Consider the following 23,059-nt stretch of genomic DNA (forward strand, 5'->3'; position numbering starts at 1 on the left):
CCTGAATATCACAAGCATCTCAATCTCAACATACGAAACCCAATACCAAACTGATCGTCTTCTAAAATCTGTTCTCCCTCCTGCATTCTATGTCTGGGTAAACTGCACAACTATTCACGCTCTTACTGAAGCTAGATCCACTCACTGAAGTCGAGTTGACGGTCCTCTTTCCCTTTCTGTTCCTACATTCAAACTGTCCCTAAGGCCATAAATTCAGTGGACTCCTCTTACTGAGTTTAATAGTTGCTTTTTAAAGAAAGACTTCAGACATGCTCATTCTAGCACTTTATTGGAAATTAGTTGTGTACATCAATGAAATCAGATCAAAGTAAAAGCATCATTTTCACACAATAATATCCCGATAATCTGTGCTATCTTCTTACATAATTTAACAAATCCCCAGATGCTCCTGATTTTGGTCAAAGAGCTCGAGTGGTCCAGAAATCTCTCTCTACATATAAATATAAATCATAGTGTTTAAAATAAACATTGTTGTTTGAGCTAGTTCCGAAAGTGCAGGGAACATCTCTTAAAATATGTCTGTACCTTGGAATGGTTGCAGTACACATTATGCAGTGGACCTAATTATAGCAGGAGCTGGGGCAGAGGGGCACACTGGGGACTGGGGGTGGGGTGGCAGGGGCAGGGGCGCTGGAGATCCTGAAAGCTGGCCAGGGAACTCAGCCACCCTACATTTGCCCACATTGCTTGAGTGTCAAAGCTATGGGACTCTAACGCAGAAGGAAGCCCATTGCCCCAGCTCCCTTGGCATTGCCAAGAAATGGCAGAGCCCCCTCCAGATTGCAGAGGTTCTGGTGTCCTAGGAAGATCCACCCACCTCCCTCCCCTGCCATGCTCAGTTCCCTCTCAAATTAGAAAACTTGATGGCGTGGCACCTCAAAGGAAATAGCGTTGAGCCACTTGCTGTTGGTCCCTTGGAATGAGGACAGGATGCCTTTGCTTGGTTTCACCTGAGGGGCACTGGCAAAGGCTGCTCTGCCCCAGTGTCTCCCTCACCACACTGAAGGCTCTTATCAGCAATTAGGGTCTCTGGTTCTTCAAACCTTCTCAGCATTCAGCAGTAACACCTGTGTGTCTGCTTACCAACAGCTTTACCCTCGACTAGGTCACTGGTTCTCACAACCCCATGAGGTAGGACGGGCAGGGATCACGATCCCCATTTGGAAGATAAGGAACCTGGAACTCATAGAGTTAGGTCTCTTGACCGAACTCACACCACTGGCCAGTGACAGAATCAAAACCAGAACTCAGGTCTCCTCACATATCGAGCTCCACAGTCCATGCTCCAAAGTCCCTCCTGCTGCTTTTCTGAGAAAGAGGAAGCAGCTGGGGCCGGGGCTGCTGTCCTCATCCCTCACCTGCCCCTCTCGGGAAGTTCTCAGACGGCCCCATTGAGGACAGGATGAGTCCGCATGCGATAGATGATGACAGCAGTGGCCGGGCACAGCAACAAGGAGGTCATGATGACAATGGTGGCCAGGATGATGAGGACGATGACCCAGATGTCCAGGATGTGCTTGGGGAGTACGACTTCCACGGGGACCTGGCTGATGGCGTCCATGCTGCTTCACTCTGCAACAGACAGGAAAGAGGAAATCACCGTTTTGTACCCTCTCCCTGCCTCCCTATTTGGATGGAGACCTGCTCCAGGAGTCAGAAGGTAGGTCACTTATCAGCTGCTGTGTACTTGTTAATGTTGCCTGATCAATAATAATAACAGCCTCATTTACTGTGGGCTGCCTATGTGCCAGGCCCCATGCTAACTACATACTCTGTGTGTATGTATTCACTCACCTAGTCCTCACTTCAACCACCAACCCTTTGAGATGTAGGGACTATTATCATCACGCTTTTTTATTTCTTGGCCTTTATCATCAGTTATTTCTAGTTTAGAGATGAAGACTCTAAAGCCTTAAAAGATATAGATGTAGTTAAGTTGCCCAAGGAAGCGAAGCCAGATGGGTGGGACCCCAGAGCCTTCAAGTTTAACTATTAAGCAATCATACCACCAATCTGTTTCCTCCTCTGTGAAATGGGAAGTTCATTGTTTCGGGTCCTGCACCCCTTCTCCCCTTCTTCTGGTAACAGAACCTCCTCTTCTCTGGAGCTTCTGTGCGGTTTAGTTAGGGCACGCACCTGAGCACGGGGAAGCACATGTGACCTAGGCTTGGCCATCACCAGTCTCCATAGCCTCAGTTCAGGGAAAGACACGTGAGCCAGGCTGGGTCAGCCCAAGTTCCCCCAGGGCTTTTATTCACGGACTGTTGGGAAGGAGGATCCTGCTGGGATTGCTAAAGCTAAAAGGATGTGAGTCCGGAAAGGATAGGTGTGGGGCTATCTCACCCACGTGGGAGAGCATGTGCTAGAGATGGAAAGAGAAGCGGAGTCTGGACAACCTCGTTGTTTGAGTACCTGAACCCAGCCAGTCTGATGCCATCTGCAACCCTGGACATCCCAGGTATATAAGTGAATAATCCTCTGGTTTTGCTGAAGCCAGTGTCAGTTTGGTTTCTCTCACTTGCAGTTAAAACAGTTCTGATGGATAAAAATGTAAATCAGTTGTTCCCAAACTTTTCCGATTCACAGCGCCCTCAGAGTCTCAGCAATTTTCTCACAGCACTCCAGGCCAAAAGAAATACCTAGCAGTTCCATTTATCATGTAGTTGGGTTCAATTTAATAAGCATTTATGTCCTAACAAAATGAGTAGCTGTTGGAAAAAATAATACACACAAATTGAAAGAAAAAAATTTTATGTCACTCTTAGCTAGTTACTTACTAACGGCATGTGTGCAACTGTGAAGGCACTGCACAATTTTTCAAACTTTGTAGTCAGATGGGACAATGCTGTGCTCACTTCCTATTCCATGTTCGTTCATGTGCAGTATCATGGCAACCTCCAAAAACTCAGCATCACAAAACATAGCATCACCAAAAGGAATGTAGTATGATTAATGTTAAACTGTAAACTATCTTGAGCTAGTAGTTTGCACAATGTCTGAGAGGTGTCAAATATCAATATTCCTGTCAAAAATATGACAGCTCCCACAGCCCCCAGACGCACACTTTTCCAGTGAGTTCAATGCGGCTCCCCAGGGCTCAGTGTGCAACCTGGGAACCACAGGTGCAACACATTCCCTGCCCAGAAGTCACAAGGCCAGAACAAACAATCTCCTACACGTCCTTCCAGATCAAAGATTTATAATTCTGTGATTCAATGTTCCAGGCAAAATTCCCAATTCCAGTCCTATTTCCTGCTTTTACCTAAATCAATAGCCTTTCCTTTTTAATGCCCTTGGCTCCATGCCCACTGTGGCCGTGTTAAGTAAGTTTACTGATTACCATACCCAAGGTACAGTCTCCAAGATATGCATACTAGGATGTTTGTTTCCGCACTGTCTGCTATAGCAACCAGCACAACAGAAGTATCCATAAATAGTAGAGTATAGCCATAGAATGGAATACCGTGCAGCAATTTTCATTCATTTATTTAACAAATATATAGTGCTTGTTATACACCATGCATTGTTCCAAGTGTATTACAAATATTAACTTATTTAATAGTTATTATCAAAAAGAATGAGGATCTGTGGTGAGCTCCAAAATAGTTTTAAGTGGGGAAGAAAATAAAGTGCAGGATAATGTATACAGGCTAATTCCTTTGGTTCTGACTTTGTAGAATTAAGCAGATAGATGGGGAGGTTATGTAAAAGCAAAATCGTGTAAGCAGAAAAGAAAGGGTTAATAGTACGGGGCTATGTGTATAAAAACAGATGATTGAACCTGGTGTACCCCAAAAAAATAAAAAATAAAAAAAAAAGAAAGGGTTAATAGTGATTACCTTTGGGAGTTGGACTGGGAGTAGGAAAAGTTCTTGCTTTTCATTCTTCATTGTTTTATACTGTTTGAGTTTTACAAACATGAGCATGTCTTACTTTTAATTTTGCTTAAGTCACCTGGTTGATGGAAAAATGGGCTTTTTTGTTTTTGTTTTTCTTTATAACTCTCTATATTAAAAAAGACTAAATACATACACATACATTTTTCAAGCCAAATAAAATTAAAGTATGAGACTAGATTAGTGGTCATCAAATGCCATATACCATGCTAAGTGAGAACCATCTTAGGACAGTTTAACAAAACGTTGTTTCAAGGTCCCATGACAGACTTAGTGAGTGAGACTCCAGAGGGGCCTTTCTCCCCTCATTTGCCAGGTGATTTGAATGTGCAGCCAGGTCTGAGAACCCCTGGACTCAAGGATCTCTAGAATGACGCTTCCTAGCTCCATGATTTGGGAACTGATTCCTCTGTGCTCTGCAGCTGGTCTGGTCAGATGTGGGCAAATTCTAGGATGGAGGAGAAGCCTCTGGCAAGGCTCTCAGGGCCACGGGAGTATCAGGCGGGGGCCTGCCTTGGAGGAAGAGGCGCAGGCTGGCCCTGCCTCAGCCTCGGAAATGTGGTCACTTTCTCCAAGGTCTGAGGCACAGCCGTGTGAGTCACAGGAGACGCACACTGTTAAGAGGGACGGGCGGGGGCGGGGGCGGGGGAATCATTCGTTGTGGTCTCCTGATTACATCAATAGCTAGCCTGCCTCGGGCCAAAAGAACCCCACAAAAGCCCTTTCCGGTAAACCCATTAACATCAAACGGTCTCTGTCACTCCAAATGCCAGGAACACATAATCTCCCTTGCTGATTTTCATAAGGAAAACCTGTCATTTACAGGAACTCAGGCTTCAGGGCTCATCCACAACCAAGAACCACTGAAGCTAGAATTAGGCTTGTTTCACAGGTGGCAAACCTGAGGTGCAGAGGCCTTCCCCCACCTTCAAGCTCACCCTCTTCCAGAGTAATCACTCAAAGCCATAAATCTTATCGGGTCACTGGCCCTAGCTAAAACAAAACAGAACAAATAGATGAATAAGGGAAACTTCGTCTGTAATCAGTATTCTAGACTGTACCGCTATTACTTTTACACATGTGAAATTATTTAAAGCCCAGTCACAAAAACAGATAAAATTGGAGCTGCTCTAGAATGTTGAGGAGGGCCCAAGGTCGGGGGTTTGGAGTCCCATCCAGTCAGCGGAGCTGAATAAACATCCTCGGAGGCCCTAAGCGCTAGAGATTAGGGTGTCCACCCCCTTCATACATGCAATTCAAACTAAAAGCAATACTAAACCGTAACACTAAAACGTACCTGTTATGATGAAATGAAAGTCACTTTTTTTTCTTCTAACTGAAAAAAATCTGAGAACGTAACTTTTCCTGGTTATTTTTCTGGTGTCCCCACTTAACACAGCCTGCTCACTTGGTACAGCACAGCTGTTCAGCTGCTCCTTGACCCCTTGGGCTCCTCAAAACACAGACAGAAAGCCACAGGCTGTGATGTTCTCCAAGGGCCCTTCGGGAGCCAGTGTTCCAGGGCTCTAAGGCTAGCCATACACGTGGCCAGGCGTCAGAGGGCACAGGGAGCTCTGTCTCCCTGTTTAAACCCTCTCAGTGCTCCAGCGTGTTCTCTCCCGTGTAGCAGAGGTTCCCGTCACTTCCACCTCTCCCCACTATGAAAGAAAACAATTTTTCCCCCAAAAAGAAGAGACACAAACCATATGTTCAGCACCATTAATGGCATGCTGGGAAAATTTGCTTGAGAAAAAGCAGGACTCGAAGCTGCGTCAGCTGACTTCTGTTTGACCTCTACCTGGCATCTGGGGGACTTGCTCCTTGTGAGGGTGTAAAACTCTGTTTCTTGGTACATCTAATGAATAACTATAGATCAATAAGCTTATTGTTTGCTTTGCAGATATATTACTTGTGATTTCGGATTAATTGGTCATGTCGGAATGCGGCACAAGCCATTCATGTCACAAATTTAACCTTATCATTGATAAAAATATAAGGTTTTTATGACCATGGGAGGTAAAACAGCAGTCAGGTCTAAATTCTTGTTACTTCAAACTGGTATACTTTATCTGCTATTTACCTCATTAATGAATAATAAACTTTAACATATGTTCAATATGTTTGTCTAAAAAACTATGTTAAAGTCACCCTGAGCTGACAAAGAAGCCACTGGCCTCATCAGCCACTGGCACCATCCAGGCCCTACACCACCTGCCCTGTGACCTGGAGACATCACGGCTCGGCTTTAGACCACAAGTTCAAGCGATTTAGACAATTCAGTGGAAAAGTCAAGAATCCCAAAATGACTGTTTTGTATCCATTAATAAGACTAAGTGTAAGGGCATAAAAAAAAAAAATTGTAGTTCCTCCAAAGGAGGAAAACACTGTACCTTCCCCAAAGATGGGAAATTCATCCCATCTATCAAGTAGTCTATCTGGTCCAGTCTAGGAAGGAAAGTGGAAGATCCCTGCTGCCTGCTTCAGAAACATCAAGTTTTACCTTGGGGACCATTTTTCTTAAGCAGATGAAAGCTCTTTTACAAAAAAAAAAAAGAATCCTTCCAGTCAATTCTATCCTATGGGAAATTTTCTAGTGCCAACAAAATAATATATAAATTTCATAAATTAAAACATCCTACAAATCAGGAGTTTTAGAATAACCAAATGCAAAGTGACAATCTGTGCTATGTAGCTACTTTGCAGTTATGAGACTCACTCCCCGACAAGTAACTTTCACCTCTCTGACAAAGCAATATAGCTTTTGGTTGAGCACTGTCAGGACTAGTAACTCTGTCTAGGGTGTTCATTCATTTACCTCCTCATTCACTCACTTGCTAAGGACTTGCTATATACAAGATATTCTCTTAGGAGTTACTATTATTTACTCAAAAGACATAACTCTTTTAATTCCAAGAAGCACAAAGAAGTTAAGTACCTCTCCCCTTAAACACAGAACCACACAAACCAGCATTTGTTTAACAAATACCAACCTCTAAGGGCTGTGCTAGGCCTTGTCCCATACGTTAACTTATTTAACCTTCACAGTGACCCCATGCAGGATATATTATTTTACGCATGTGGAAACTAAAGCTGAGAGAGGTTAACTGGCTAGTGATCATAAAACTAGTAAATGGGACTCAAACTCAGGTCTCCTGACCGTTTATTCACCACTTGATACAGCTACCTCCAGAGCACCCACACAAACCCAGGAGTATGATCGGGGCAGGGGGACAGATCCATAGCTCTCTTTTTAAGTCCAGGTCAGACTATTACTGTTTTTGGTCAATGGCCATTCGAGATTTAGAGAATTAAGAAAAGATATGCACAGACACAGAACAAGCCATCTAAAATGTGCATGGAATCAACAAAAGATCCTGAATTGCAAAGCTATCTTGAGAAAGAACCAAGCTGGAAGCATCACGCTCCCTGATTTCAAACTATATTTCTAAGCACAGTAATCACAAAAACATGGTACTGGCATAAAAACAAACACAGAGCCACTGCCAACCTTCAGGTAACATGTAGCAATAGCAAAAAATAAACTTTGTTGTTGTAAAAAAAATATACATATATAATATATACATAGTATTGCATATTTGAAAAGCGTTAGAATAAATCTTAAAGTTTTCATCATAAGAAAAAAATTGTAACTTTGGTGGCAGAGAGTAACTAGAATTATTGTGGTGATTATTTCACAGCATACATGAATTTTGAATCATGTTGTACACCTGAAATTAATATAATGTCCTATGCCAATTATACTTCAATTTTAAAGGAGAGAGAGATGCAATCTACAAAGATCAAGACTTTCACTTCTGGTCATGGCAAACTAGAAAATTTTGATCCATCCTCTTACTGAGGACAACTAGAAAAATTAGGCCCCCCAAAATCTGCTCAAAGGCACTAAGAAGTAGCAAAATAATTACCAGGCTAAGATCTGGAAGAAGACAGAAATCCAGGGAGGTGAGCCTGGTGTCTGACGCAGCATTTCTCTTAGTGGAGGATGGAGGCTAAGCAGTGTTTCTGACATACTCAGGAGTACACGACTACCAAGACAGAGCAAAAACCCTGCATTTTGAGTTTGGACTTCAAAGAGCACTCTTAGTGCTAAGAGTGAACAAGAAGTATACTAATCCTGGAGACTGCAACCCAGCTTTGAACCATCACAGTCCTCAAAATTGAATTGTTTGTTCCAGATAGCTAGTACCTTCAGTTGCCTGGCAGAAGCAAACTTACATCCTCTCTAGAGACGATAACTCAATCTTTTATTCAAATTTCAAATTCTTTATTCAAACATAATGTCCAATCATGACCAAAAATAAGCAGCAGTGAAAAAAGGCAGGATGACTAGAATGGAACCATCAGAAACAACAGACAATAGAAAAAGATTTACGGGGGCTCCAGATATTGGAGTTGTCAGACAGACACACACTTTAAGTAACCTTGATTACTGTGTTTGAGGAGAAAATAAAACACAATGGAGAATTCTGACAGAGAACTGGAAACTATAAGAAAGAACACAATAGATTTTTTTAAAAGAACCAAACAAATTCTAGAACTGAAGAATACAATAATTGAAAATAAAAATTTAATGAATGGACTTAACAGCAGATGAAACATAGCTGAAAAAGGAATTAGTGCACTGGAGAAAAAAAACACAGAAAAAAACTATAATGAAGTAGACAGAAATAAAAGGATGAAAAATACAGAAAACTGGGTAAGTGGTATAGAGGAAACAGTGACACAATGCAACATACAATGTAACTGGAGGCCTAGAAAGAAAGAATAGAGAATTGGGCAGAAACAACATTAGGGTAAGAAATACTGAGAATTTTCCAAAGCTGATGAAAGACATCAATTCACAAACTTAAAGAAGCCCTATGAAGTCCTAGTGAGGTAAAGAAAATGAAATCCATAGTTAGGTGCATTACAGTAAATCTGCTGAGAACCAGAGACAAAGAGAAAAAAAGATTATCTTCAAATGAAAACCATTTAGACTGATAGCTAATTAACAGAAACAATGGAATCTAGAAAGCAGAACAATTTCTTTAAAGTGAACAAAAATAACTGAAAAGAATTAAGATGAAAGAAAATTTCAGATAAAAATACAGGATTTAAATATTCAATAACAATAAATAAATAGCAGAAGAAACAGAACTAAAGTGTTCTTATTTTCTGGCATTTTCTGGGAAAGGGCAAAATAACCAAGTAACATTGGACTTTGTTACGTCAAGAATGTAATCTTGTAATCTCTAGGGTAGCCATTTAAAAGTAGTAAAAGGGTACATAGTTTTCAGAGAAAACAAGAAAAAGAGGGGAAAAAATAAAACAGGTAGGACAAATAGAAAGCACATAAAAAGATAGATTTAAGCCCAAACTAACAAAAACTATCACAGCCTATAAAAATATATATTTTTTTTTACAAGAGACACATGGGGAATCAGCAATGTTAAAAGTAAATGGAAACAAAAGAAATGCCACCTATCATAAGTTTTGGAAGCTAGTAGAGCCATCTTACCACCGGACAAAGTGGACTCTTAGTCAAAAAGTGTAACTAGAGATACCAAAAGATAAAATTATTTTTAATTTTTATATACCTAATCTCAGAACTCTAAGGAGAAATAGACAAATTCACAATGATAGTGGGAGAATTCAACACATCTCTCTCAAATACTGATGGAACAAAAAGATGTAAAAAAATCACCTAAGGACATAGAAGACTTCTTAAATTAATACTTTTCTACAATATATGATTTCAAATAGAAAAATTAATTTAAAATAAAAAGTTAATAATTTAGATTATTTCCTCTATGAATAACTATATATTTATTAATGGTATTGGAAGAGAATAACTTGGAGGATAATTACATCAGAATAAAGGGAAGCATAACATATTGCATTTGGAAAGCAAGTTCAAAGCAGAGTAGTTTTAGTGTAGGAACAAGTACGTTTTAGAACTGATTTCACACATTAAGTCATTTGACCTGACTCAGAAAATAGACAGCTGATTCTCGTATGCTCCAGTTACAACTGTAAATAGGCTATTTCTGTAAAGCAATGGCAGTAAGCAGAATTCTAAGGCAGCTCCCGTAATCTCTGTCCCCTGGTGTTACCCTGTAATTAGGTTAGTTCACATAACAGGGGTGAAGGGATTTTGCAGATGTAATTAAGGTTCTAGAATTGCTTACTTTATTTTTTTTTCCTGTTTTATTTTTTTTTATTTTTTTTTTTTTCTTTTTCCCAAATTGCTTACTTTAAAGTAGTCAAAAAGATTACCCTGGGTGGGTCTGACTTCATCAGGTGAAGGTCCTTTAAAAGAGGGCTGAAGCTTTTCCTAAGTCAAAGATACTCTTCTACTGGGCTTGAGTCGCAAGAAACAAATCTACCAACAATCTGAAAAAGCTTGCATGCAGATTCCTCCTTAATGGATCCCCCAGATGCCAATGCAGCCTGGCTGACACCTTGATTGCAGCTCTGTAAGGACCCAGCTAAATTGTGCCTGGACTCCTGACCCAAGGAAACTGTGGGAGTATCAATGGATGTTTTAAGCCACAAAATTGTGGTACTTTGTTATGGCAGCAATAGAAAACGAATACAGCAATACTATATCCTAGTGGGTTTGTTTTGTGGAGATAAAACTTCTACGAATTAATGGTATTCTAGAAATCTACACAACAAAGAATGAGAGCCAGCCAGGCTTCTATTTTTTATTGATGTATAGATGATTACAATGTTGTGTTAGTTTCTGCTGTATAGCAAAGTGATTCAGTTACACATGTATATATTCTTTCTTAAAATATTCTTTTCCATTATGGTTCATCATAAAATACCAAATATAGTCCTCTGTGCTATACTGTAGGACCTTGTTTTCTATCCATTCCACATATAATAGCTTACATCTGCTAACCCCAACCTCCCAGTCCCTCCCTCCCCCAATCCCCTCCCCCTTGGCAACCACAAGTCTGATTTCTATGTCTGTGGTCTATTTCTGTTTCTGTTTCATAGGTAGGTTCATCTGTGACATATTTTAGATTCCATATACAAGTGATATCATATGATATTTGTCTTTCTCTTTCTGACTTACTTCACCTAGTAGGACAATCTCTAGTTGCATCCATGTTGCTAAAATGGCATTGTTTCATTCTTTTTTATGGCTGAGTAATATTCCATTGTATATATGTACCACATTTTCTTTATCCATTCATTTGTCAATGGACATTTAGGTTGTTTCCCTGTCTTGGCTATTGTGAACAGCACTGCTATGAACATAGGGGTACATGTATCTTTTTGGATTAAAGTTTTGTCCAGATATATGCCCAGGAGTGGGATTGCTGGATCATATGATAATTCTATTTTTAGTTTCCTGAGGAACCTCCATACTGTTTTCCATAATAGCTGGTACAGGCTTCTTGACTGCACCTTTTTGACTGTACCGTTACCTTCTCGACTGTACCTATTTTACTATGTAATAACCTAGGGGGACCTTTAGGCCCAGAGCCCTAAGCAACTTCCCCAAAAGTGAGGCAGTGAAATGGTTTCCCAGGAACACACACACACACACACACACACACACACACCCAAAAGCAAAGCAAAGCAGTGTTCTGTCAGAATCACTCATGGGTGGAATTCCACCCTTTGTATTTCATCCCTTGACTTAAGGTCCAAATGCAAATCAGCCCAGTGAAGAATGTAATGACAAAGCCTCGTAACTTATTTATTCCTCACCATGGGTAAGAACATCAGAGAAGAGAGGGAGAGACATTAGAATCCTACTTGTAGTGGGAGATTCCACCAAATTGGGGGAAAAAAGCCAACATACATAGAGGATGAAAGACTGGGAGAGAAATGGGCTTTGCCTGGGTTCCAGCTATGCCCCAGCACTGATTTTAGCCAACACAGCTCGGTTCTCCTCACAGAATGCCTTCCCTCTCTACTCAGTGGTGTATGTACTGAATAAACATTTCTTAAATCAGCAAATCCCCCAGCTCCTGTAATTTGGTAAGGCAATGGAAGCTCTTAGAGCGGAGAAAATACTTGGAAACAGCAGGGAGTTATTTCCTAAACAGTCAGACTGCAGAGTAGTGTTAAAATCCCAGTCTTAGAGGCCGGTTGGCTTGGATTTAAATGTGGCTCTACCACTTTCTAGCTCACCTACCTTGAATCAGTTACTTAAACTTCCTAATGCTTCCATTTACTTAGCAAAAACAAAAACAAAAACAAAAATAGGAAAATAGTAGTATCTGCCTTGCAGGGTTAGGAGAATTCCATGAAATAATCACATACAGTACTTAGCAGTGCTCTGACAAACAGAAAGCACTCTACAAACGTTCATCCTATGATTAATAATTCCTGACCATAGGGACTCTCTGCAAAGATCTACCCCCTTTGGCTAGAGTTTGTTAGCATCCCTACCTTGGACTATGTCTTCACTTTATCAACAAAGATGACAGATGCTTAATCCATATTAACGATTTTTTTTTAATCAACCAGCCCCAGCACTGGTTAACCTGACCTATTCCTCCAGTCCAAATATGAAACTAGTAGAGTAGCAATTCAATCTAATTCAATAAACATTTATGGCACTGTGATTAACACTAGGGAGTGGGTGTGGAGATAGAGATAAATATAGTGTTTGCCCTTGAGAAGCTCAGGCTCCTCTGGAGGAAAAGACATTAATTACAATCTCAAATTGTAATACAAAGCAGAAAAGTGGACTAAAGGTACAAACCACATGCAATCTCTAAGGAGGAAAGAAGTAGAGTACTTGATTTGAATCCTGCTTTTCACCCTTAGAAGTATAATTTTAGACAAATTATTTAAAATCTCTAAACCTCAGTCTTATCTTTAAAATAGGGACACTAAAAGCACTGCACTGCAACATCCTATTGTGAGGATAAAGTGAGATAATATGTATGGAGTTCTGGAAAATAATAGATGCTCAAAAAAACAGTAATCCTTATGCCTTCGTTTTTTTCTAAGTAAAATCGAAGACAAAAAAGGGGGCTTTTGATACGGACTTTGAAGATAAGCAGGAGTTCAAAAGAAAGAAATGAGGGGAAAGGCAGGATCAGTAGAATAAACATCATCAGTGAAGCCCAGATCTGATGAGACAGTCGGTGTGCTGGGAGCATATGTAGTCCTGGTGGCCTTGGCAAGAAACTTAACCTTTTAAAGCTCCAATTTCATTTGTAAAATGGGAATAATAATAACTAATGATAGTCACCTCTTCATAGGGATGCCGCGGAAGTTGAATGAGCTAATGTACATACAGCACTCACGCGGACAATGCCTGGTAAACACTAAGGGCTTCACAAATGTTAAACTGAGCTAGTGAATACAGCTCCGAAAGTTACGCAAAGTTCAGAGCCTCCACCATTAATTTGGGCACCATGAGTACTTTGCATCTGATCTAGAAAACCACAGTGATAGTTTCATTAACAAACAGCCTTTGATGTCTGTCCCAGCTTTGACTTTCCACCGGAAATGCACGCTCTCCATATCTGAACTGCAGCTAACAGTTAACTTTTGAGAGACTGCCAGTGGTTATCAACCAGTTTTACCACCAAGGAGTTCTCCAAGGAAGAATGCAATAAAAGAAATGACTTCCTGCTGGCAGGCAAGCTTAATTATGCCACAGCGGGAGAAAAGGCAGATAGGGGCAGGTGGCTTCCTACAGGTGTGGCCTTGGTCCAGCACTGCCAGAGCTCTGGGCAGACAGAGCTGATGTTTCCTTTCCAGCAGACTTGGAGGCTAGGGAGGAGGCAGCTAGAACCGGCTCTGAGTCACCTTTTTTTTTTTTTGGTCCCAGTTTCTATGTGTTCCAATGTCAGTGTACCTCAGTGTATGTATATTCCAGTGTTTGCTTGTTTCACTGTTTGTGAGGTAAAGTGTCTGTGTGTCTCAGTGTTTTTATGTGTCCTTACGTCTGTGTGCCTCGACATCTATATTCTATTGTCTGTGTGTCCCAGTCTCAGCATGCTCCTGTGTGTCTCTGAGTTTCAGTTTCTGTGTGCTTCAGTCTCTATACCCCAGTTTCCTTGTGTCCCAGTGGTGTCTGTGTCCAGTGTGTGTGTGTGTGTGTGTGTGTGTGTGTCCCAGGTTCTGTGTGTCCCTCTGTTTGTGTATACCAGTGTCTGTGTGTACCAGTACTTGTGTGGCAGTGTCTGGTCCCACTGTCTCTGTGTGCCAGTGTCCCTGTGTGTTCTCACATCTGTTCTAATGTCTATGTGTGTTGTGTTTGTATATTCCAGTCCCCTCTGTGTGTTTTAGTAGTTGCCTGTATTCCCCAGTGGCTGTGTGTATCTTAATATCTGTATGCAGCTCTCAGTCACTTATGCTGGAGGCGTCTCTTGAAGCATCTTGCAGAATGTGAACAAACAGGAGGTAATGGTTCATAGGGCAGTAGACTAGGGGGTTTACCAGCATGGCCCAGTTTATAGCACTTCTTCCTAAGGCTCTACCCTCAGAAAGAGCCGATGAGATTGTCAGAAAAGAATGGAGCATTTAGGCCAGACAGAGAGGGCAACTCAAGTACCAAAAAGTACACCACTGGCCACCTAGTAGCCTGGGGTACCTAGTGACCTGTGTCCCAAGGGCTGGTCCCATTTCAAGACCTTTGCACTTGCTGTTCCCTCTTCTTAGAATGTGCTTGCCCCCAGATCTTTTCTTCAATATCCAGAGTCTCAATGACCATGATCTCAACTTAAACGTTACCTCTTTGGAAAAGCCTTTCCAGACCCACCCTATTAAATTACCACCTTATCCACCAGCCATTCTCTATCTCATACCTTGTTTTATTTTCTGCGTAGACTTTTCACAGCCTAAAATTAGCTATTTGTTTGCTTCTTTGTTTGTTTGTCTTTATTGGCCATCTTTACCCACTTAAAGTACAATGCAAGTACAAAGAGAGTAGAAGCATCGTCTCTTGTTCTCTGCTGTTCCCTCAGCACCCATCGCAGGCTCTGGCACACAGTAAGTGCCCGATGAATGTAAGATTGACAAAGAAATGAATATGGACTGACTGGGGAACTTTAGATTCGAGCTTAACTCCTAGAACTTAGTTAGTGGGGGAGGTCCAGAAAGGATCCTCATCCCTATAGAAGTTCAGTGACCTTAAAGTCAGAACCTTATCTCTCGAATAAAATGATACCCTCTGATCTGATCTCTGTACATTCAGGAAGGATTACTGGGGCCTATTTCTTTCCCAGTCCACCTTGTATGTACCAGGCAGAGGAGCACTGGCCTTCAGAATAACATCCTCTAGGGCTCGCTCCTGCTGACTTTCTTGGGCTGGTGAGTCAAATTCAAGTTTTGATTCCCTGTGTTCAGGGGCTGGGCATTGAGGTGGATATAGGGGTCGGGGAGTTACTGCCAGGGTATGGACTCTTCTCTCTCTGTTCTCAAAAGAGGACAGAGAGGCTGATAAAAGGGGAGGGGATTTCTCATGCCAAGTCCAGTGTAAGAAGGGCATCCCAGCCTCACATTTACTCTTGGAAATAGTTTATGTAACAGTTAGCCTCAAGCATTTACCAACTCGGCAAGGAGTCCATTTCACCAGGGACCTTTCTTCCAAAGAAAGGGGTCAGAAGAAGGAATGGGCAGGACACACGACTATCAAAAATGTGAAATAAATCAAATCAGAGGACTTTTTCCAATGACCCGAGGTCCCTAAGGAGAACTCTGTTCTCATTTTATCCCAATTGGCTTCTATATCCTCCAAAATTCTTAACAGTCTAAAGACTTGTTCCCTGCCTGAGTTTCCATCTGCTCCTCTGTGGCTGGAAAAATGGAAAAACACCAGGATATTTCAAAGAGATCAAAAAGCAGCCAGAGCTGTTCAAGACTGCACGTACCATCTGACCCAGCCAATCACAGAGTCTTAGAAACCAACAGGGAGCCAGCAGAGGAGAAACCCGGGCCAAATCCACAGCATCCTGTTTAAGCCTCTACCATCCATTACTGTTATTTGCCACTGACCAAGTGCCTGCTGCTCCTGGGCTGACAAAGGAGACGCTCCATGAGATGGGCTGTCGCGGGGGGGGCTCACTGTGGGGAGGAGGGTTGTCAGTGATAGAGCTGCAAGGGCACCACCGTGGTGCGAATCCCCTGCCAAGACGTGTGATCCAGAACAAGGCCCTCTCCTCAAGTGGGCCTTGCTGTGTATGGTAGGCAGAATAACGGCCCCTCAAAGATGTCCATGCCATGGTCCTCCGAACCTTGAATATGAAAAAGGAAGCATGACTCAGAGGGAGGAGCCAAGAGAAGAGGCAAAGGGACTTTGTGGATGTGATTAAAGTTAATGACTTTGAGATGGGGAAAGTATCCTGGATTATCCAGGTGAGCCCAATCTAATCGTATGAGTCCTTTAAAAAGTGAAGAGGAAGACAGAAGAGTTGGAGAAATATGACAGAAGGGCCTAACTCATTGTTGCTTTCTCTGAAGATGGAGGAAAGGGGCTATGAACCAAGGAATGCAGCAGCCCGAGAAGCAGGGAACGGCCCTCAGCTTGCAGCCAGCAAGAAAACAGTGACCTTGGTCCTACAACCACAGGAATTGCATTCTGCCAACAACTCAAATAAGCTGGGAACCAAGTCTCCTCGAAAGACTCCAGAAATAAATGCAAGCTGATGATGCCTTGATTTATCATACTAGATTTATGATTGCTAGAACTCTAATACAATATATTTGGAGCCATTCAATATGTGGTAATTTGTTACAGCAGTAGAAAATGAATGCAGGTTGCTGCTGGGGATGTAATTGATATGTCACTATGGAGAACAGTATGGAGATTCCTTAAAAAACTAAAAATAGATAAGAAAAAAATATCAAATTGTATACTTTAAATATATGCAGTTATTGTATGACAATTATATCTCAATAAAAGCTCTTAAAAAAAAAAACTAAAAATAGAACTACCATATGACCCAGCAATCCCACTACTGAGCATATACCCAGAGAACACCATAATTCAAAAAGACACATGCACCCCAATGTTCACTGCAGCACTATTCATGATAGCCAGGGCATGGAAGCAACCTAAATGTCCATCAACAGAGGAATGGATAAAGAAGATATGGTACATATACACAATGGAATATTACTAAGCCATAAAAAAGGAACAAAATTTGTAGAGACATGGATGGACCTAGAGATTGTCACACAGAGTGAAGTAAGTCAGAAAGAGAAAAACAAATATCGTATATTAACACCTATATGTGAAATCTGAAAAAATTGGTATAGATGGTCTTATTTACAAAGCAGAAATAGAGACACAGATGTAGAGAACAAACGTATGGATACCAAGGGGGGAAGGGGGAGTGGAATGAATTGGGAGACGGGGATTGACATATATGCACTATTGATACTATGTATAAAATACATAACTAATGAGAACCTACTGTATAGCACAAGGAACTCCACCCAGTGCTCTGTGGTGACCTAAATGAGAAGGAAATCCAAAAAAGAGCAGATATATATATATATACATATAGCTGATTCACTTTGCTGTACAGTATAAACTATCACAATATTGTAAAGCAACTATACTCCAATTTAAAAAAAAAGAAAAAAAGAAAAGAAATGCAGAGTGTGATCCTGAGTAAGTCCCTCTTTCAAACTGAGCTTCAGTTTCCTGTAGGTCAGTAGGAGAGGATGGACAAGGTGACCTCTAAGGGGCCAGCTCTCAAAGACTGACTCTGCTCCCCCTAGGGCTCCACTCCAGGTCAGGATGGTGTTGGGTTGAAAACCATTAAAGAAAACATAGAAAAGAGTGAGGGAAAGAGAAGATTAATCTTTAAAAAGCCCCAACATGCTTCCTAAGGTACCACCCAGGGCCCTCGGAAAGGTCTCCTGTTAAACCCCCTCGTTATTTCCTTGGCCATACATACCCCTGAAGAACGAAAGAGGATATCTGGGAGGGCTGGACAGACACTTAACGATCAGTCAGTAGAGGCTGTCCAGAGCGCCACGTCAAGAAGGTTCTCCTGCCCTGTGGAGGTTTGTGGGAAAGTCCTGAGTATCAGTGTCAGCCCGGGGCAGGGGATCAGGAGGAGTGACGAGTGTGCCAGACATGTGTCATCATTCATTGAAACTGATTTGGGGAACCCAGTTGTTTTCTCTGTCTTTCCTTCTCCTTCCTCCATTTCTTTTTCCCTGATCCTCTTGTAGTGGGTCACCAGCAATTCACATGCCCAATCAGCCAATCAGGGTCCAAATCAACAAGATAAGGAAGCTGTATCTACACACAACTAAGCAGTTTAAAGTACACAGTTTAGTCAATGAATCTGTTTTGCTGTTGTTTAATGTGTCAGGCAGTTATAATTCTGACCCGTTGCCCTTCCTGGCTACCTAAACTCTTAGCCTTTTCTCCCAGATGTACACCACTCCCACTTGAAGTTCACTGTCTGTTTCCCTAGTGAGTTGGGAGGGTACTAAGGTCCCTAGTGGCTCACTAGTCCAGTGGCTGCCAAATTCTCACTCAACTCCCCCAGGTCACCCTGTAAGTAAGTGACAGAGGCAAGATCTGAACCCAGATCCCCCCAATTCCAGTGAGGTTCAGAGCATAGGCCCTGGAGCCAATCTTCCTGGGTTCAAACTGCAGCTCTGCCACTTACTTCCTGTATGAACATGTGTGAGTTATTCTCTCTGGACCTCAGTTTCCTCATCTATAAAATGGATGCAATGATGGTCCCTACCTCATAGGATTATGGTAAAGACTAAATGAGTTAATATATGTAAAGTGCTTAGAATGATGCCTGGCTAATAGCAAACATTCAATAAATGTCAAGTATGATTATTACTACATTATTCAGCTTACCTGGCCAATCAGGATGGGGGTCAGAAGGGTATGATAATACCAACATTTACTCTTATAAACTGTGAGTGTGAATACATGTGTCTGTCTTTGATACCACTGTCAATAGTGGCAGCGTAAGACAATCAAGACAAAGATCCTCTTTCCTTGGAAATATTTCCTGTGTTTGTATGTTTTAACCCATGGAGAAGAAACAGAGGCACTTTTCTTAAAAAAGGTCAGAATATGGCTGGGATGGGAAACAATCTCACTACTGGGCATATACCCAGAGAACGCCATAATTCAAAAAGACCCATGCGCCCCAATGTTCACTGCAGCACTGTTTACAATAGCCAGGACATGGAAGCAACCTAAATGTCCATCAACAGAGGAATGGATAAAGAAGATGTGGTACATATATACAATGGAATATTACTCAGCTGTAAAAAGGAATGAAATTGGGACATTTGTAGAGACATGGATGGACCTAGAGACCGTCATACAGAGTGGAGTCAGAAAGAGAACAACAAATATTGTATATTAACACATATATGCAGAATATAGAAAAATGGTACAAATCAACCGGTTTGCAAGGCAGAAATAGAGACACAGATGTAGAGAACAAACACATGGACACCAAGTGGGGAAAGCGAGGGTGGTTGGGGTGGGATGAATTGGGAGATTGGGATTGCCATATATACATTACTAATAAGAAAAAATATCAAATTGTACACTAAATATATGCAGTTTATTGTATGTCAATTGTATCTCAATAAAAGTTCTTAAAAAAAAGTTCTTAAAGAAAAAAAAGTGAATATGGCTGGGAAAGCACCTGAGGCTGCAACTACCTCTTTATCCCCTTGGTCTGACACCCTTGCACCCAATATATGACCCAACCACACTCGGGCCCCCAGAGCCTGTAATTTGTTTTTTGTCTCAAACACCTCACCACAGCTCAGTGATTCTCAGGCTGACCCAGAGACGGGGAGTCCCCAGATCTTTTATGTGACGGAGCCCACAGTGCTGACGCTGTGAGAGGTCAGTGTTTGGAAGATCTTATGGGGCATGACTTATAACCCCAGCGCATGATTCACAACCCCAAGACAGATGGAAACAGGAGGTCTTGGCTGGAGCAGAGACGTGGTTCTCCTTGGCCTTTTTCGGTTGTTACTACAGAAGTACATGATGTCCTGAAGCTCAGCTGGGCTCTCTCGTTCTGTGCTCAGAGTATTGCTGAGTGGCCTGAGTGGCCCCCAAAGCACATCCCACTTAACCACAGACACCCAGCTGTTCCACCCTCATTTCCTCATTTTGCAGATGGGGAAGGCAAGGTCCAGATAGGGAAATCCCTCAAGGTAACTGAGAGTGTCTCCAGACTCCCAGGGAACTGTTCTTCCCACCCCAACCCCCACCCCCAACCCTATTCAGGCATTCACAGTCCTTCCAGACCACAGACTATTCACCCACCACAGTGGGACCACAGATCATAGCAGACGATCAGGGAATCTTCCATACTTGAATGACTGAGCAGCTCTCAACGCTACAGCCTAGAGCTTTGAGGGAATCTATAGACAAAAGGAAGACTCAAGAGCCCCAGGTGCCAACAAGACTAGAACGAGTCAGGGAGCAACAAGTGGAGCTGCATGAATAAGAGCCCAGCCTGGCCACTCAATCCACAAAACAACCTTGACAGTTGTATGGGTTTTTATGGTTTACATCTCTCTTGCGCTCGGTAGGCAGTATTGGGCACCTGTTCACCAAGCCCTGTGCCAAGCACTGAGGATGAGAGACAGTCCCTACCCTCAAGGAATTAGTGGAGGGGGGTCAGGGGTGCAAGAGAACTGACAATTGGAACAACCAAGTCCTAAGAGGCAGGAGGAGGGAGCTTGGGGGGGAGGCTTCTCTCCAAGATACTTTTCACGTTCCCTTTCTCATTTGATCTGTATGCAAAGGGTATTTTCTCCATTTCATAGATGGAGAAACTGCTAGTGACAGACCAGGGCTGGAACCCACCATCCCTGACTCCAAACTCCTGGCGCCTTCCACTCGCGGCTTTGAGAAAAGTAGGACAGATAGCCTGCTGCTCGGAGTGGTGCAAAGACCCAAACTGCCAGCGCAGCACCCACAGCGGGTGCTCAGGCCGGGGAGCTGAGTCCTGACGCCGCGCCTGGATCGCAAAGAGGCAGCAGAGCCTGCTCGAGAAGGTGCGCGCTCCCCCGACCCCAGGCAGGAGGAGGGAAGCGCGAGGGAGGCCGGGTTCCCGTGGGGCTGGAGCCCACACAACCAAGCTCCGGCCTCCGGGGAGGCTCAAGATCCAGCGCCGAAGGTTGTTGGAACTTAGGGGCGGACAGAAGGAGAAAAAGAGAAAAGCAAAAGTGATGAAGGGGGAGAAATGAGGAAGAAAAGAAGATAAAAAGATGACAGTTGGGAGGCCACTGGGGTAGAAGCAGCACCAGGGCCGGAGCCCCACGCACGAGCCCCGATGACCCCACTCACCCCGGAGCCGCACAGCTTCTTCGGAAACCCACGGCCCCCGCCGCTGCTGGATCATGCCAGGTCTGCGAAAAGTTCTGGGGTAGAGGCAGCTGGAACGTTTCTCCAGATCTCCCTGGGCGGCACGGGCTCCAGCAGCGGGATGCGACCCCTAGCCCTGGGATCTCGGCCCCGAATGTGCCCGGTAGCTCCGAGGCGCGGGCAGGCGGGAGCGCGCAGGAGCGGCCGGGACTGGCGGCTCGGCCCGGGGCGCGCTCCGCTCGGGTGGCTGTGGAATGCACGGCCGCCAGGGAACGCCCCCGGAGCGTCGGGGCCTCCGGCAGCTCAGCTCCTCCCCCTGCCTCCCCAGCCGGCTGCCCAGGAGAGAAGAAACTGAGTCTCTGTTCCCGAGAGTGCAGCTTGTCACGCACTCTCCATGTGACCTTAGCAATCACTTCTCCTGTCGAGGGTCGCCACTCTCTTGTACTGTAAACCGAGAGAGTTGACCTAAAATGTATCCTTCGTGATCCTTTCCGGCTGTCGTCTTATACATGGGAACGTCTAGCCCTTTCGTTTGGTTGGAGTTTGGTTTGGAAGGAGGTTTGAATGGAGGAGCAGAACTCAACGCTCCTGCTTTGCAATGTATTGAGCCTAGGATACTTAGCAAGAAGCTTCACCTCGCTGACTGTTGCATTGTCTGTAAAATGAGGACAGGAACACCAGTCTCCCAGTCCTGTTGTGAGGACAGAGTTGGAGGGCCAGCATGAAGTTGCTTGCTTGTCTGCTGTAACAAGCCTCTGCGCCTCCTGTTTATTTTGTGATAACAGTAAAATGGCCCAATCTAAGGCCCATTAGAACTCAGCGTCTGAGAGGCCTCCCAGGCCCTACCAGTTCACCGCCCAGCTTCCACAGGACAATGCCAACCCTGCAGTCTCCTACACACCTCTGTGATTTACCCAGTGAGGGGGGACTGCCAGTCCCATCTTAGCACGCACAATATTTAATTCAGTAGCCCAGTGTTCTTTAGTCTTACTATTCTAAAACACAGAAGCTCAGGCCTTGACCATCAGTGCAACCTTGAGGAGTCTTGGAGCCCAGCTGTGTTTCAGTTTCTTCCTTTCCCCAATAGATAGGTACAGTAGGAACTATACTCGCCCAGGACTAAATTTCCTATGATGTGATGCCAGACTTAACCCCTGCTGTTTTCTCTGAGTCAGGGAGGAGGTGAGCAGAAATGACTTCTAATCATCACTACCAGATGCCAGTTTTTTAGAGGGAAAACAAGCATGAAGGGGATTGACATGAGAAGTGATTTGATGAAAATTCTAGGAATTGTCACCCAACAGCATGTTTTAATGAAAAGAGAAGTGTGGGATCCTAAAAACAAGTACCACGCAATTCTGAATAGTTTAATACAAAACTATTGACAGAGAAAAATAAAAAGTTAACGGAGGGCAATCTCAACTTAATGCAAAATGTCCCCTGGTCAGGGGAAGGGGGCAGGGGATCCTTTGAGTGGACAACTGGCAACTCCATGTGCCCTGAGTGAACACTGGCTTCTTTCTTAGAGAATGAAGGAGCCCCAGACAGAGCCGATTACAGCCAGGCTTGGTCTGCCTTTCCCATTTGGCAATATCTCAGCCTCTCTTTAGTAATAATTTGCCCTGGCACCCAAGCCAGAAGAGGAAATGTGAATATCCTGTGGGAGATATCCCACATTAGGTCTGATATCTCAGCTAGGCTGATTTTACCAAGACAGCTTTGGAAGAGAAGAATAATGGATGCTGTGTTGGGATAGCAGGAGGGGGAGAATAGCTAATTTCAACAACAAGATTTTGTTACCACAAAATCAGGGAATAACTCACATTTCACTTTCTTG

The 23,059-nt window shown here is 43.2% G+C and overlaps 1 protein-coding gene across 3 annotated transcripts; it reads right to left on the minus strand.

The window, feature by feature from the left end:
• Positions 1-277: 277 nt before the first annotated feature.
• SMIM3 (small integral membrane protein 3) lies at positions 278-21,434 on the minus strand. Of its 3 annotated transcripts, none has more exons than XM_057730840.1 (2): positions 21,205-21,434; positions 278-1,593 (listed from the first exon to the last, which is right to left on the minus strand). In XM_057730840.1, the coding sequence occupies exon 2, from the start codon at positions 1,580-1,582 to the stop codon at positions 1,400-1,402; it is 183 nt and encodes a 60-aa protein (XP_057586823.1). In that variant the 5' UTR covers positions 1,583-1,593; positions 21,205-21,434; the 3' UTR covers positions 278-1,399. The 3 variants fall into 3 exon arrangements, with proteins under 3 accessions (XP_057586823.1, XP_057586833.1, XP_057586841.1); XM_057730850.1 differs by having other exon boundaries at positions 278-2,556; XM_057730858.1 differs by lacking the exon at positions 21,205-21,434 and adding an exon at positions 17,804-17,862.
• Positions 21,435-23,059: the final 1,625 nt, after the last annotated feature.

This window comes from Hippopotamus amphibius, chromosome 1, assembly GCF_030028045.1.
Source record: "Hippopotamus amphibius kiboko isolate mHipAmp2 chromosome 1, mHipAmp2.hap2, whole genome shotgun sequence".
NCBI lineage: Eukaryota > Metazoa > Chordata > Mammalia > Artiodactyla > Hippopotamidae > Hippopotamus > Hippopotamus amphibius.

Excerpts from the sequence above, each read along its gene's own strand:
- SMIM3 (XM_057730840.1), bottom strand. The coding sequence starts at position 1,582 with ATGGACGCCATCAGCCAGGTCCCCGTGGAAGTCGTACTCCCCAAGCAC.